Source organism: Neomonachus schauinslandi, chromosome 4 (genome assembly GCF_002201575.2).
Source record: "Neomonachus schauinslandi chromosome 4, ASM220157v2, whole genome shotgun sequence".
NCBI lineage: Eukaryota > Metazoa > Chordata > Mammalia > Carnivora > Phocidae > Neomonachus > Neomonachus schauinslandi.
The window spans coordinates 106132732-106149072 of NC_058406.1; the positions used below are offsets into that span (position 1 = coordinate 106132732).

A 16341-nucleotide genomic window follows, 5' to 3' on the forward strand; every position below is an offset into this window, starting at 1 on the left:
TCACCTAAATATGTGCATCACTATCTCTCAGAAAGCATTAGATCTGAAGAAAAGTTTACAAATTTAACAGACATTTTAAAACCAGGATTATTAACAAACCAGCAAATATAAATAGTGATCTTCACAATGATTACATTATTATAAAGGCAGGCTGCCACCTATCCATACCTGAATAAACCTCCTTCTGAAAACCCCAAGGCCTGGAACCCTTGGGTCTCCCAAAGCTGCATACATTCTTTCATACATCTTTTCAATGTTTTTTTTATTAACAGGGGTTTTTGCCAGTTCGACTTTGATATCATCAATCCAATCCTGTGCAGAAAAAAAAAAAGAAAAACCAAGTTGACTGCAAGTAGGTTTTATCCAAATTCTATGTTTTATGAGCTAGAAGCTATTACATTACCTTAAAGAGCATTTCAGGATTAGAGAGCTGTTCTAGGGCACTAATAAAATCTTGAATCACTCCTCCTTGATCCAACTTAATTTTAATCCTATAAAACAATTACCAAGTTTAGGTAATCAAACATCCTCCAAAGATCAAGGCCCACAGTTTATTTATATACAATTATTTATAGTCATATATAAAACTATATATTACCAATAGTCCAGGGAAGGAGCAACTTTAAAATTTTGTTCAATATTAGATGAAGTACAAAGTATGTATTCTATCAAGAGGTGAGCTTTTTAGACAAGGGGAAAGCAAATCTCTTTGCAAATGTTCATATTTTGATGTACACAATTCGATACATACAGTTTCTGAAGTTATAAAAGAAAAGGCCACTTTCTCAACACACTTTCAAACCCTTCCCTTTTCTTTTTTTTAAAAAGATTTATTTGAGAGAGAGCGTGCACGTGCGCAAGGTGGGGGAGGGGCAGAGGGAGAGAAAGAATCTCCAGCAGACTCCCCATTGAGCAAGGAGCCTGACAATGGGCTTGCCATCCCACGACCCTGAGACCATGACCTGAGCTGAAATCAAGAGTTGGACACTCAACCGACTGAGCCACCCAGACGCCCCTCTTTTTTCTTTTTAAAAAAATTAATCATGTTGCAGTTGACTGTGTTGAGAGACACCACCGGGGGTGGGCAGTGTACCATCAGTGGCAGATGGGATTTGCGCAGCCAACCCACCACAAACCATGACAAAAGTGGTGTCTTACTCTTGTCTTCTCAGAAACAAACACTCTAATAAGACAAATGAACTCATGACAAAAAAAGCTCTTAACAGAGAATGCCTAAAACACCATGTATTTACCAAGTATTCTTGCAAAACTAATACATCATTGCTAGTTATGTCAACAGTCTCCGCCTATAAATCAAATGGAAAAATGAAAAGGATGGCACTTCAGGCAGCCTACTGAATCCTTATTAAGAGGGACTTCCCAGGTATTTTGAATTAAAGAACAATTTCAGGAACTGATTTCAAAAAGCATCTCATCTAGTCTGCCTCAATCAGCTATTACTGTCAACTATTACTATTATAAGACAATGTTTCACGAATATCATTCTAAGATGAAATGTATTTTAAAAAAGGAAAGAAATTCAGGGGCACATGGCTGGCTCAGTCAGTAGAGCATGCAACTCTTGATCTCTGGGTTGTAATTTGGAGCCCCACGTTGGGTGTAGTTTACTTTAAAAGAAAAAAAAAGCAGTGGGTTAAGCATCTGCCTTCAGCTCAGGTCATGATCCCAGGGTCCTGGGATCGAGTCCTGCATCGGGCTCCTTGCTCAGTGGGGAGTCTGCTTCTCCCTGTGACCCTCTCCCCTTTCATGCTTTCTCTCTCTCACACTCTCTCTCTCTCTCTCAAATAAATGAATACAATCTTTTTAAAAAAGGGAAGAAATTCTGTGACAAATAACATACCTGGGGTAGATACATTCAACAAATAGATGTCTAAGATTTTCTATTTTTTAAATGACGGCTCTAATTAATTTGAAGACAAACACAAGCTTCCATGTGTTTGTTTTTTTTTTAAAGTAAGCTCTATGCCCAACATGGGGCTTGACCTCAGGACCCCAAGACCAGGAGTCCTGTGCTCCACTGACTGAGCCTCTATATGTTTGCTTCTACCATACACTCTATAACCTATAGTACTTGATCAACCCACCTTGCCACAAACTCCTTATTCTTATGACCAGTAGAAGTATCTTTGAAGGAATAGCTTTCACTACTTATTATAAATGGGTAGACAATTGCCTGTGGATAGTTATTAGCAATCTCTTCCACAGTGTGCTGGACAGCAACAGCTTCCTCTTTGTCCAATAAGGCCACCATATGGCTGATCCAGCCAATGAACTGCCAGCAAGGAATGGAAGAAATCTAAAACAAAGAGAGCTGTAATTTAATAATGAATAAAACTTTTAACACTGTTTTATTATAAAAGTATTATGTGCCCAATATAAAAAATGTGTATCTATAATCAGAAGCATAAGAACAGACATAAGTCTAAAATAAAACATCTTTTCTCCCTCAGCCCTCTTGGTTCTTACTCCACTGAAGCACCATTCCATTCTTTTAGATGTTTTGTATGTATGTACACAAATATCCATTCTTATAAAGAATGGAATCAGACTAGATATACTGTTGCTGGTTTTTCTTAGGTGAATAGATTTACTTTTCTTTTTAACAGCTGTATAGTATTCTGTTTTAGTTAATTACTGATGTATAATGAATTTTTAGGTTATTTTCTAAGTTTTGCTATTACAGATAATGCTACAGTGGACATTTCTACATGTTTCTCTCTTTGTACTTGTGCTATGTGTGCCCATAGGATAAATTTCTAGAAGTAACATTACTGTGTGAACACTAACAACTGTAAAAAAACATTGCTAGATTTCCCTCCAAAATGATTTTTCATATTTTTATTTTTTAAAAGCATAATGGAAACTCAAGTAACTCAACACCAAAAAAACAGTCTGATTAAAAATAGGCAGAAGACCTGAGTAAACATTTTTCCAAAGAAGACATACAGATGGCCAACAGACACATGAAGATACTCAACATCACTCATCAACAGGGAAATGCAAATCAAAACCACAATGAAATATCACCTCACACCTGTCAGAATAGCTAGTAACAAAAAACAAGAAACAAGTTTTGGTGAGGATGTGGAGAAAAGGGAACCCTTGTGCACTGTTGGTGGGAATGTAAATTGGTGCAGCCACTGTGGAAAAAACAGTAAGGAGGTTCTTCAAAAAGTTAAAAATAGAAATACCATACAGTCCAGTAATTCTACTTCTAGGTATTTATTCAAAACAAAAACACTAATTCAAAAAGATATCTGCACCCTAATGTTTACTGCAGCATTATTTACAATAGCTAAGATATAAAAGCAACCCAAGTGTCCATCAATAGATGAATGGATGATGAAGATGTGGTTTATGTAAGAATGACATCCTGCCATGTGTGACTACACGGATGGACCTAGTAGGTATTATGCTAAGTGAAATAAGTCAAAGAAAGACAAATATTATATGATTTTACTTATATGTGGAATCTAAAGAACAAATGAACAAACAAAAAACAGAAACAGGTGCATAAATACAGAGAACAAACTAGGGGTTGCCAGAGGGGAGGGATGTGGCAGGATGAGCAAAATAGTTCATGGGGATTAAGAAGTACAAACTTCCAATTATAAAATAAATAAGTCACAGGGATGTAAAGTACAGCATAGGGAATACAGTAACAATACTGTAGTAACATGGTATGATGACAGATGGTAACTATACTTGTCGTGATGAGCCCTGAATAATGTAGAGAATTGTTGAATCATTTTACTGTATGCCTGAAACTTATGATATTGTTATGTCAATTATATATTCAATTAAAAAACAGTGTATTCAGTTGACTACAAATCCAACACAGGAGACAATGAATTTTTTTAATTTATTGTCAATCTGAGAGGTAAAAAGATCTAATTTTAATTTTCATGTTTCTTTCTTAGTAAGGGTAAATGATCTATCTTTATTCTTCTTACATATTAAATCATGCATGCATTTCCTCTGACCATTTTCTACTGGTCTATTTTTTTTTTAGAGGGAGACATCAGCTCTGTCTCTAATATGTGTTGCAAATATTTTTCTGGCAGTTTTTTTTTTTTTAACTTTGTATATATTTTTGTTTTTTTCCCCTGCAGGGGAGTGTTGATTCTTTTCCTTTTCAGCTTCTGGATTTTGTCTTTTTATTCCAAGGTCACTTTCAAAATTTGCTCATATATCTTTTTTTTCCTCTAATGCTTTTTTTTTTAAGTTTTATTTATTTATTTGACAAAGAGAGAGGGAACACAAGCAGGGGGAGTGGGAAAGGGAGAAGCAGGCTTCCTGCCGAGCAGGGAGCCCGATGTGGGGCTCGATCCCAGGACCCTGAGATCATGACCCGAGCCGAAGGCAGTCGCTTAACCAACTGAGCCACCCAGGCGCCCCTCCTCTAATGCTTTTTTAATGTGTTAATTTTAAGATAAAATCTGATGCACTTGGAATATTGGTATAAGGAGTGAACATGGCAAGCTTCCTACCCTCATCTACTAAATGAGGAAAGAGCAAAGTATGTGGGGATAAAAGGCATCGGTCCACATAGCTCACAGGGAGTGCTCAATAAAGGTTAGTTCCCCATCTCAAGTGATTCCCTGGTGCCATAACAACACTGACTGAATACTCCATTTATTTCCTCACAAATTTGAAATGCTATCTTCACCATACATAAATATTATTTTGGGAAAACTAAAATCATAATTTATTTAATCATTTCTTCACTAATCTTTAAGAAAAACATACATACATGTATCTATTACATTTCTGAAGTTACTTTAATCCCCTTTTTAGGACGTATTGAAAAAAAATCCCATCCTTCCAAATCCACAAGAGGTCAGAGTATGTAGTAAAGCCCTGCCAGGCACTGAGTCTCCACAGCTCAGAAACCAGCACTGTTTAAAAATTTACTATGTAAAGCCAACAGAGTGCTATGTTACCCTTTTGAACTATTATATTATCGACTCAAAGCCTGGCCCTATTTTGCAGTTAAACATCTACAAAAGTCATTAAGCAGTCTTTCAGATGGCTCAAATAACAGAAAGACAGTAGGCTGATGCAGCCCCGTGTCAGGAGAGGCCTGCACGGGACATACAAGTAGTGAACAGAACACTGTGGGGGAGTGCCCGCACACCCTAGCTGCTCCCTGCATGCTTGGAGGCCTCGGGATCCTCATGAACGTGGTACTGCCAGCAGGTACTACAGTCACCGGGGGTGGGATGCCAGCTGAAATGTACTCCCTCTCTCTGAGATAAATAATAAACTGAGCATAAGGCACCAACAGATGTTCCAGACTACAGCTTAGTAATTCTGGCCAGCAAACTGTGCTATAGAAAATTCCCACCTCTGTCCCAGACATATCTCCTCCTCTTCCTGAGGTCCTTGTTCAGACACAGTGTTCTTATCAACACCCACAGAGGAAAATGGGTAAATGTGAACGCTCTTTTATATAGCTTTAAATTATATATGTTCTCGGAATATAGTAAAATGCAATGCTGGTTAGGAAAACCTGTAACATATGCATTGCACATACTGATGTGTTTAGATATAAACAGAAACATGTCTAAGTTCTGCAAAGTTCTCATCATTAGAATACAGACACTAACCTCTTTTGTCATTAGGCTCAGGGTCTCCTCTGGATATAGCTCTATAATCTGCAGCAGTCTGGGAAATTTCAGCCTCGCTTCATTGGAATGCAGTTTTAAAGCTTTCAACATTTTGTCCACCACAAGGGCTGGAAACGTCTGAAGTTCTACAGACTCAGTAACTACCAAGGACAGGAGAGAAGAAAACAATGGTCAGTATATCCACTTATACATACATAAACTATAAATTTAACAAATGACTGTATTTCCCTTTTGGGCTTATATTTTGTAATATGTCACTGTTCTCTTTTTTAACAAGTACTTTAGATCAACAAACACCAGATGCAGTTTTGGTCCATATGTAAAAGCTTCCATCTTGAAGCTGAACTCTTCGTTGGATCATGCATTCTGCATGCAGCATAGTTTCCTTCCTGGGCTGGGTGGGAACATAGAGCACCTCCTGGTTATTGAGTTTATTTCAGGACCAAGAGGCAGGTCACAAAGCCAATATTACCAAAGCTACAAGTAAAATGTAGAAACTATAAGCAAATGGAAAGACAAGATAGCTTGACTCTGTTTATATGCAGGTCGTGTTGCTTGAAGATGTCATTGCCTCTTAAAAAGACAAAATTATCTCAGAATACCTGTCATTTAAAAACAAGCAGAGGCTCCGAAGTGGTTCAGTCAGATGAACATCTGACTCTTGATTTCAGCTTAGGTCATGATCTCAGGGTTGTGGGATTGGGCCTGCGTCTGGCTTTGAGCTCAGCTCGGAGTCTGCTTGAGATTCCCTCTCTCCCTCTCCTTCTGCACCTCCACCCACTCATGTGTGCATGTGCTCTCTCTCTCAAATAAATAAATATAATCTTTAAATAAACAAATAAATAAATAAAAACAAGCAAACAGGAAACCTAAAGTATCTATAGAAGTCTTAAGACTTTGGCTAACACAATGTTACAAACTAAATGGTTTTCCTTTTGTGATTCACCTGATGCACTCTCCTCCTCCTTGCGGAGCTGCTGGTCACAGAAATCCACCAGTGTCATGTAAGCATCTGTGAGGCTGGCTACACGACCGTGGCCCCTAAGGGAAGGCTGGGCCTCTTCCTCAGCTGTCCGTACGGCCTCAGAAAGGTGATGGAATGCTCTCTGGTACAGACCTGCGATCACCTAGAATTCACAGAGGTCTCAGCTATGAACCTGTGAGTACAGCTTAAATTTTCTGGAAGAACTCTACTTTCTACTTGTGATGATACAGAAAGAATACTTGTGATTTGTGAGCCATGAGATAACACAGAAAGCTGGTTAAATGGAAAAGGGAGTCTGTCTGCCCTGATTGTGAAACAGTGAGCGATTCCAGTTTGATCCTCAGTACGTTTAAAACCCAGACGGCCCACTGGTCATGCAGAGCTGGCACCAAAGATCAATGGGGGGTCATGCAGGCTGTCAGGAACTGAAGAAGAGATGGAAGTTTGTGCTTTACCCTTACCGCCCTGCACAGATGTTGGTAGTAACATTGAGGAGGAAGAAGGTGAGGCTAACAACTAAAGTGAGGTGGGCATAGGGAGATAAGGAGAGGCTGCTAACTATGGAAAATACAAAATCATCTGAGAAAAGCTAGGCAAAGCAGACACTACATAAAAAAGTGGAAAAGGCTGGTTTGCTCCACAAGCCAATGGGACATCTGAATGGCGACTGGTGGTGAAATCCACTAACAAAATTCTTGGAAGAACTGTCCACATCAATCCAACACAAATTTCTCACTTCTAATACTAAAACAATCTATATTATTCAAATAAGCAGGAAACACATGGAGTATGTCAGTTTTCCACGTAAGAAACTTGGCTGTGCATAACTGTCAAATACATTTTCAAAACACAAAGCAATCATCATTTCTCATTATTTCTTTTGTGTGGCTAGAAGGCTGCACATTACAGACGTACAACACACAAACACAAATTCACTCATTACCTTTTCTGCATTCTCTGAGCTGGATCCAGAAAGGTCCAAGATTCTTCTAGCCTTGCTTTCCTCGATTTCAGCAAGGCAGGTTGGCTCCCTGATGAGAGCATTAGCTATGATTCTGTAAGTTGTACCCAAGAGAATATTCTGGTCATGGAAAGCCAGAACATTTTTGCTTAAGTAACTTGATGTGCTCTCACCTGTTGGATTAAAAACACACACATACACACACATGATTTTCTCAGAAATAAATGAATGCCATAAATTAAAAAAAAGATACTCATAGTGTACAAAAGTTGTTTTCTATTAAGAAATTAAAATAAATCTTGTTAAGTATAAGAAACTGGCTTCAAACATTGGTTAGGGAATTTCTTGAACTCACATTAATGAAAAATGTTCTTTGTTAGCAGTGACTGTATCAAAGTCTACAGAGGCTAAGGTAATTAAAACACTGAATAAACTTTTATTCAAGCACCATCATTCTGCATTTTGTCAAAGCACCTAAATCTATTATAAAGGAAAGAAAATGTCTCTTTTTAATGCATTTGTGCATATACATTAATAATCAGAGTAGATTTTTAAGTTGCTAATGTGATTTATAGCTGATAAAACAACAGATACTGGTGCATGTAAAGGTCTAGTTCTCTGTCTTACTCTGGGGAAGGAGCTTACCAGCCCTGGTCAAGCCTGCAGCTTACAGAGAAGGTACAAGAAGGGGCACAAAAAAGAAGGGGCTGTCACCCAGCAAGTCCCAACAACCATTCTGCCCTGCTCATCCATCCATGAAAATACTCTGCCAGATTACCCTCAGATACATGTTCAAAACTACTGGCCCTACTATTTCACAAGACAGTTACAAACTACAGCCATAGTATGACTACTAAAACTGTAGAATTATTATTAGGAGTACTAATGTTATCTTAGTATCAGCTAACTCCTCCTCCTCTCCTCCATTCCCCCCATCCAAAAACCCTAAAAATATTTAAGCAGTCATAAGGATGATTTTCTGATCCTGATAAATATGGAAGGCCTGCTTCTCCTATTTGCATTTTTACTGGGACTGATACGCTGATATAATTTTCCCTGTCATATGGTTGTGAGCACGGTCAGTAATAGTGCTGCTACGTACCCTGGGACATAGGGCAGCAAAGCAGATGGAGTGGATCCAAAACTCACATAGTGAAATTTTTTCTCCCCTCAGTTTTGAAGGCTATGTTATAAAAAAAGAAAAGCTGAGGAGGAAAAAGGTGTTTCATGTTCAATTTTTTAAAAGGCAATTCTTGTAAGTAAACAAGGTTTTCAAAATAATTAAACTATTAGACCCATAATTTGCATAAGTATTAAAGAAAAAAGCTTAATTTCAATTTTATTTGATCAGTAAAGAAATAAAATCTCCAAGTACCATATTCAATAGCATTATTAGGATACAAAGTACCTTGGCTCCAAATATTTAATAAGATTATTACAAGATTTAATTCCCAAATGTCAGATAAAGCAGCAAAAGAAGTTTTAAAAGGCACAGAGACATAACATAAAATAGTACTGTTGAACTTATTTACACAGATAAGAACAGCCTCCTACCCAGCAAGGAGACTGTTTTCAGCGCCGTGAGAATCTGCTCAGGGCAGGTCTGGCCCTGGCTCCGGCTGTGGCTGAGCCGGCAGTAGCTCTGCACCCATTTCACCTGCCAGTCATCTCTTGTTTTTGACTCTCTATGAAGCTCCTTCAGTAGTTTCATGGCAAGTGAGAAACTGTGCTATAGAAGAGAGAAAGCGGTATGATAACACACAGGTGATTACTTAGAAATAAAATTATTTGACAGAAATTTTTAATTGGCCTGCTTCCCTTTTTGCATGATGTAACTCACCTTAGAGCAGCGAACCCATCTCCTCAGCTTAAATTATGTAGATGTCTTTTTATTTATCATGGGGATAGAATTCACATTTCAAGTGTACAGTTCTGTCTTTTAATACATTTACAAAGGTGGGCAACCATCACTACGATCTAGTTCCAGAACATTTGATCAACTCAAAAAGAAACCCTTTATCTATGAGCATTTGATCCCCATTCCCTATAGCCATGGGCAAACCACTGAACTACTTACTGTATCTATGGATTTGCCTATTCTGGACATTTCCTATCAATGAAATCAGAAAGCGTGGTGATTTTTATCTGTCTTCTTTCACTTAGCAAAGTCTTTTCCAGGTTTGCCCAAGTTACAGTGTGTATTCATACTTTATTCCTTCACATGGCCGAGTAATATTCTGTTCCATGGATAGAACACATTTATCCATTTATCTACTGATAGATTTTGGGGCTGTTTCCACCTTTTGAATACTACTACTGTAAACATCTACGTACAAATTTCTGTGTGGACATACACTTTCATTTTTCCTGCACACCTAGGAGTGGAAATGGTGGGTAACATGGTAACTCTATGTTTAACTTTTTGAGGAACTGTCAGACTGTTCTCCACAGCATCTGCACCATTTTACATTCCTATCATCAATGTATGAGGGTTCTAATTTCTCCACATCTTCACCAATACTTGTTATTGTCTCTCTGATTACAGTGGGTGTGAAGTGGTATCTTGTGTGGTTTTGATTTGCATTTTCCTAATAACTTACAATGTTGAGCATCTTTTCATGTGCTTGTTAACCATCTCTATATCTGCTTTGGAGAAATGTCTATTTAGAATTCTTTGTCCATTTTTTAAGTTGGATTGTTTGAGTTTTTGTTGTTCAGTTATAAAGAGTTCCCTTATGTGTTCTGGGTAGTAGACCCTTATCAGATATATGATTTCCCAATATTTTCTCACATTGTATGGGTTGTCTCATCACTTTTTTGAGGCACAGGAATTTCTAAATTTTGATGTATCATTTATCTATTTTTTTATTTGTTTGGTTGTTATGTGGATGTCTTTTAAACTTTCTCTACCAAGTTTCAAAGACATTTCATCAGACCCATGTTTTGTTCATTGCTATCCTTTCAACTATGTAGGCTAAAAACCTGAGCCATCCTCAGCTGCATCCTCTCCAACATTCTTACTATCTCGGGGCTTCTTACATCACTTCTAGAGCATCTTTCACATTGTTTGCATTCCTACCACCGCTTTCCTAGTTTGAGACTTCACAGTCTCTCTGCTTTTTCCTCAGCAATCATCCATATAGCTTCCAACTGAGCCACCATGTCCAAAGCAGACTGCAATTCCCAGCTTCTCACCTCCATGATTTTGTTTGAATATATCTTGTATCTATACACCTTTTTCTCTTCTCAAAGTGCAAACCCTACCGTTTCCATAAAGCCCCATCCAAATGCCTTCTTCTCCAGCAAGCCCTCCTACCAGGCAGAATCTCTCTTCTTCTCCGGGCTTTCCTAGCATGGTGACCTCTCTTTTCTTCAACCATCTTGTGCTGTTGTTGGGTGGAAGTGCAGCTCTTGTTGTCTCGCTAGACAGTGATCACAAGAGCAGGAATAGTAGCTTCCCAACCCCGCCCCTGACATTGCTGGGTACAGTTTCTTAGCCACACTGTGATCCTCATCACTACTCAGAACTTCCTCACCACCAAATTCCTAACCTCAAATCATAACCATTCTGACTACAAACCCACTCTACCCACCAAATTCTTGCTACGTTTGCTTTATAACCTTAAGACCTCTGGTAACTTTACCTGCCTTCCTTTTGTTTCTACTTCCTTCCATGTGCAATTAAGCCAGCCAGCTACTCACACCACTCTCTTTGCAATACTCTCAGATCACCAGCCTTTGTCCCTGTTATGCCCACCTGGCAAAACCACACTCTTGGGTACATCGAAGTGCATGCCTTGTCTGCTCCTCTACTCAGACTCACCAGAGACAGCACTGACAGTTCTTCCATGGCTCGCCAGCCCCTCCACCACAGCCCAGAATAACCCACCACTCCCCCACTATTCTCAGATCTCTTCAGCTCAGCCTCTGCAGAGGGCCTCACTGCCCGCTTCCCAGAGAGAACAGAGGAGTTCTTCCATTCACCTCTGCCTGAATCCTGTCCCCATCAACTCCACAAGAAATCCTATTTAACTAGTTATTCCTCACTGTATGTCCATTCTTTCCCTACCATTAAGCTTTAAACATCCCCAGTCTCCTCCAACCTAAAAATCCAAACCCTTCCCTGAGCCCACTTGCTCTTCCTCATCATGGCTTCCTTAGGAGCAGCCTGTGCTCACTGTCCCCATATCTCTACCCTTATCTTTCTTCTACCCACTATGATCTGACTTCTGTTTCAGTGAAATAGTTCTCACTGAAGTCAGCACAAGCCTCCCCTCCTCAATGCAAGGGCACTTTAGTCTCTGCACGCCTTTGTCCTCCTGGATAACAGGCACTGATGATTTCTGCCCCTCCCTGTGGGCTCAGCCTCTTGGTCATCCTCTAATGTCACAATCTGGTTTCAGCTCCTTTGGGGACACCTCTCCCTTTGCTCCTCCCAAAGCTGTAGGTCTGTTTTGGCAACTGGCCCTCGTCACCTTATCCACTCCTGTGGCTTCAGTGACAGTCCATGTGCCGATCACATTCATACCTCTATTGCAAGCACAGCTCTTTTTCGCCAGAACTTTAGATTTCTTTTTTTTTTTTTTTTAAGATTTTTATTTATTTATTTGACAGGGAGAAACACAGCGAGAGAGGAAACACAAGCAGGGGGAGTGGGAGAGGGAAAGCAGGCCTCCTGCAGAGCAGGGAGCCCGATGCAGGGCTCGATCCCAGGACCCTGGGATCATGACCTGAGCCGAAGGCAGACGCTTAACGACTGAGCCACCCAGGCCCCCCAGAACTTTAGATTTCTTATGTACAAGTTATCTAACAGAAATCACAACTTGCTTGTCTTAAAGGCCTCACACATTCAATATGTCTTGAACTGAATGTACCATCTGCCCTACAAACTGCTCTTCTTCCTGCGCTCCCATCCACCCAGCTACATAGGCAGAAGCCTGGGAATCCTACTTTCCCCTCCTGAACAGAACCAGTCACAGTGCCTCATCCATGCCTCCTTTTTCTTGAACTTGTACACTTATCTCTACTTCCCAGACTCTAACCTAGATTGGCTGCCCTTATCAATTACATGGACTAATACCGAAGCTGGGCAACCCTTTGCCCTTCCTCCAATCATTTCTCTCACTACAGTCAAAACACTGTTTTAAAACTGTTTATCTGGGGTGCCTGGGTGGCTCAGTCAGTTAAGCGTCTGCCTTTGGCTCAGGTCATGATCCCAGGGTCCTGGGATTGAGTCCCACATCGGGCTCCCTGCTCAGTGGAGAGTCTGCTTCTCCCTCTGCCTCTCCCCCTCTACTCGTGCTCTCTCTCAAATAAATAAATAAATAAATAAATAAATAAATAAATAAAATCTTATAAAAAACCCAAAAAACTGTTTATCCGATCACCTCCATCCCAGGGCTTCCTGCACAAAGCAGCACAGCCATTAAGTAGGTGTTCAAGTTCAACTACCACTCCACTTAGGAAACCAAATGCCCAGGGTCATTCCTGGGTCTTCTACGTTATTCCCTCCATCATATTTCACCTTTCAGTTCCCAACTTAGATATGACCTCCAACTCCAGGAAGCTTTCTGTTCCCACAAGGCAAGTCAGGTGTCCTTCCCATGTGACTGTCCTTTAGTATTATCATACTATAATTGTTTGTCTACATGTCCATATTTTATTCAGCGTGGTATCTCCAGCACCTAATGTTGTGCTTGGTGATGAAGAGCAAAACTCAAATTTCACTTCCACTTTTCAAGAGTTTTGAAGAGTATGGGCAGGTAAACTGAAACACACTGAAGGTTTTATGTAATCTTCAGACTGGAACTATTTTTTCTCTTCACCTCCAGTATTACTAGTATTGATAGCTAACTGGTATTGATAGCTCTTATTTATTATCAAAAAATTCCTAAGAAAAGCCACCGTGTCATATAAAAGGTTTTTAGCGATCCTAGTGATTCTTACATGTTTCTAAATAATGTACTTGTGGCTCATTTCCTTCCTCTCTCTCATCAGGACCCTCCCCACTTTGGAGAAGTTTGAGCAGCACTAGGTAGCATGTGTTGTCTCTCTATCTGGCCCAAGTACCCTAACTTCCTGCTAAGAAGCCACACATACCCCTCCTTAGCTGTGTGCCTTGGAAGATGGCCCCAGCTGCAATTAGAGCTAATGAAAAGGATCTTCCTTCTTTCTGCAAGAAATAGAGAGAGACTGTCTCTAATTCCAAGAAAACATAGTGTAGAGGAAGGAAGATATGGAACATCTACAGCCATTTCCAATTAAAAAGGGTGAGCCTGGCGCTGCCAGAGGGACTCACTACATAAGAATCTGAGGTCAAAACCAATATGGTAGAAGAGAGAACTGAGGGAGAGAAAGCAGGCCCCTGGTGATAATATTTCAGAGTATTTAAAAGCCAGATCTTCTAGACTTCTTTATTCATGGGAACTAAGAGATTTCGTTTATTCACTTAGGCTGCTCTGTGTTGGGTTTTCTGTTATTTGAAATATAAAAATTCCTAACTGATACAACACCCATCTCAAAGAAAAACCTATAAATGAGCATTTAAACTTACAAATAGAAATATTAATTATTTCTACTGGAATAACATTCTTTGCTTTATAACAGCAATCTATTAATACAGGGTCATTAAAAGAGCAAGCTCCCCCAGTATATTAAAGTGTGATTTAATATATTTAGTTTATATGCAAATTATAAGCAAAGTATACTTATTTTCAAGAAAGGATATTATCAAATGACATATTTCCACAAAATAAACCTAAATAAAATTTGTAACTAACTGGAAAGCACTGATTTTGTTAAACAAGATCAAACCTGATGTTGGGTTTATTTTGTTTTTTAATAACAGAAAATAATTATTTTCTCATGATTAACAAGTACACAGTAAACTTTAGAACCTTCTGGATAATTTTAACTGTTTCTTCAATTTTACTTTCTTTTAAGGAGAAAAAATTACTACTCAATTACCTTTAAGCTTCAGATTTTAAGGAAAAGCTAAGTTAAAAAAAACAGCTAATTTAAGAAAATTCTGGCGCTACAATAGAGGACCACAAATATAAGTACCCACCTGCTTTCTTGCACTTTCTACCATCTTCATTTTCATGGAGAACATACAGTTCTTAATCAGAGAACAGACCTCTTCTCCCTGCTCCTGAACTTCCACTGTATCACTAGAATCTCCATCACCATCCATGGACATACTATGATCACCGGGAGGAAGAGTAAGTTTCTCTTCTATTTTGCTGAGAAAGAAACATCTACACAAAAGAAAGAAAAATGAAAGTTAATGCCAGAGACTCATGAAAGAAATCTTTGACATATAGGAAGCTACTAGATGGCATTTACAGACAGAAATTCTACAGTTATTAAATTTTTGCTCATTTCTGGGGGTACCTGGATGGCTCAGTCAGTGGAGAATCGGACTCTTGATTTTAGCTCAGGTCAATCTCAGGGTTGTGGGATCGAGCCCTGTGTCAGGCTCTGCACTGAGTGGAGAGTTTGCTTGAGAGTCTCTCTTTCCCTTTCCCTCTGACCCTCACCCACCTGCTCACACACTCTCTAAAAGTAAATAAATTAAAAACATTTTTTTTTTGCTCATTTTTTAGACTGTAAATGTACACTCTAGGTACCCAGACTCAATATCCATCTTTAATTAACCAACTCTTTTAAAGGATATTTTTCCAGATATCATTTATTGCCTATACCTCCACAAAATAAAGCACTTAAAATGCACAATGTTCTCTCTTAATGAATGGCCCTATGTTGGGCCAGAAGCCGTTTCTCTTTTCATGTCTCCTAATCTAAGGTCCCTACCCCAAAGGTGAAACATGTAAAGCAGCAAACAGGTTAAAATCACTGGGGATATGAAAAGATAAGGCTGTATTGCTATAAAATTCTTTGTATTTGTATTGTAATTTACATATCTGACTGTTCTAGTGATTTCATTTTCATTATTTTCATGTCAATACCACTGACAAGGACCTTAACATACAAAATCCATCCCTGATCAATATCAACTAAGTTTTTTATTCATCCAGTGACTAATTTCCATTTTCTTAGAAACACTGTGGGCAGATAGACTAGCATGTCCCATATATCTCTTTCTTTTGTTCGTTGTTATTCCCAAGATACAAGCCTCTCTAGTCATCTATCTGCTTCTGTGTTCCTAGCCCTCTACCCAACACACAAGAGTCCCCTCCCTCCCAAGAGCTCCTGTTTTTTAAGGTTTCACTGTTTTTATTTAAAAGAATAAACAAGAAAAAGTGGTGTAAGATAGGTATTTGATAAATATTTGAGGAATAGGGCGCCTGGGTGGCTCAGTTGGTTAAGCGACTGCCTTCGGCTCAGGTCATGATCCTGGAGTCCCGGGATCGAGTCCCACGTCAGGCTCCCTGCTCAGCGGGGAGTCTGCCTCTCTCTCTGACCCTCCCCCCTCTCATGCTCTCTATCTCATTCTCTCTCTCAAATAAATAAATAAAATCTTAAAAAAAAATATTTGAGGAATAATTATGAAACATGCTTTGAAACATAAATGTTACACTATCAGTATGAGTAAAGTGCCCTGGGCGCACAGAAATAGGAAGGGGGGGCAACAAGGTGAGGTGGATTAGTTTTCACAAAGTGAAAGACTTTTTCCTGGGCTTTGAAAAATGCATTTAATTTCATGTAGTAGAGGAGGTAAGGAAGTTCTAGATAGAAGAAACAAATTAAACAAAGGCAGAGAAGTGTTAGTGTGTGTGACATGT

At 39.2% G+C, this 16341-nt stretch overlaps 1 protein-coding gene across 2 annotated transcripts in view; it reads right to left on the bottom strand.

The window, feature by feature from the left end:
• PRKDC (protein kinase, DNA-activated, catalytic subunit) overlaps window positions 1-16341 on the bottom strand; it is a 247255-nt gene that overhangs the window by 15296 nt on the left and 215618 nt on the right. For both annotated transcript variants that reach the window (XM_044914628.1, XM_044914627.1), the window contains exons 69-76: window positions 14664-14853; window positions 9142-9326; window positions 7580-7763; window positions 6598-6778; window positions 5631-5791; window positions 2106-2317; window positions 404-491; window positions 169-312 (exon numbers count right to left, since the gene is read on the bottom strand). In XM_044914628.1, coding sequence (XP_044770563.1) covers window positions 169-312; window positions 404-491; window positions 2106-2317; window positions 5631-5791; window positions 6598-6778; window positions 7580-7763; window positions 9142-9326; window positions 14664-14853 — 1345 coding nt within the window. The remainder of the gene's footprint in view (window positions 1-168; window positions 313-403; window positions 492-2105; window positions 2318-5630; window positions 5792-6597; window positions 6779-7579; window positions 7764-9141; window positions 9327-14663; window positions 14854-16341) is intronic.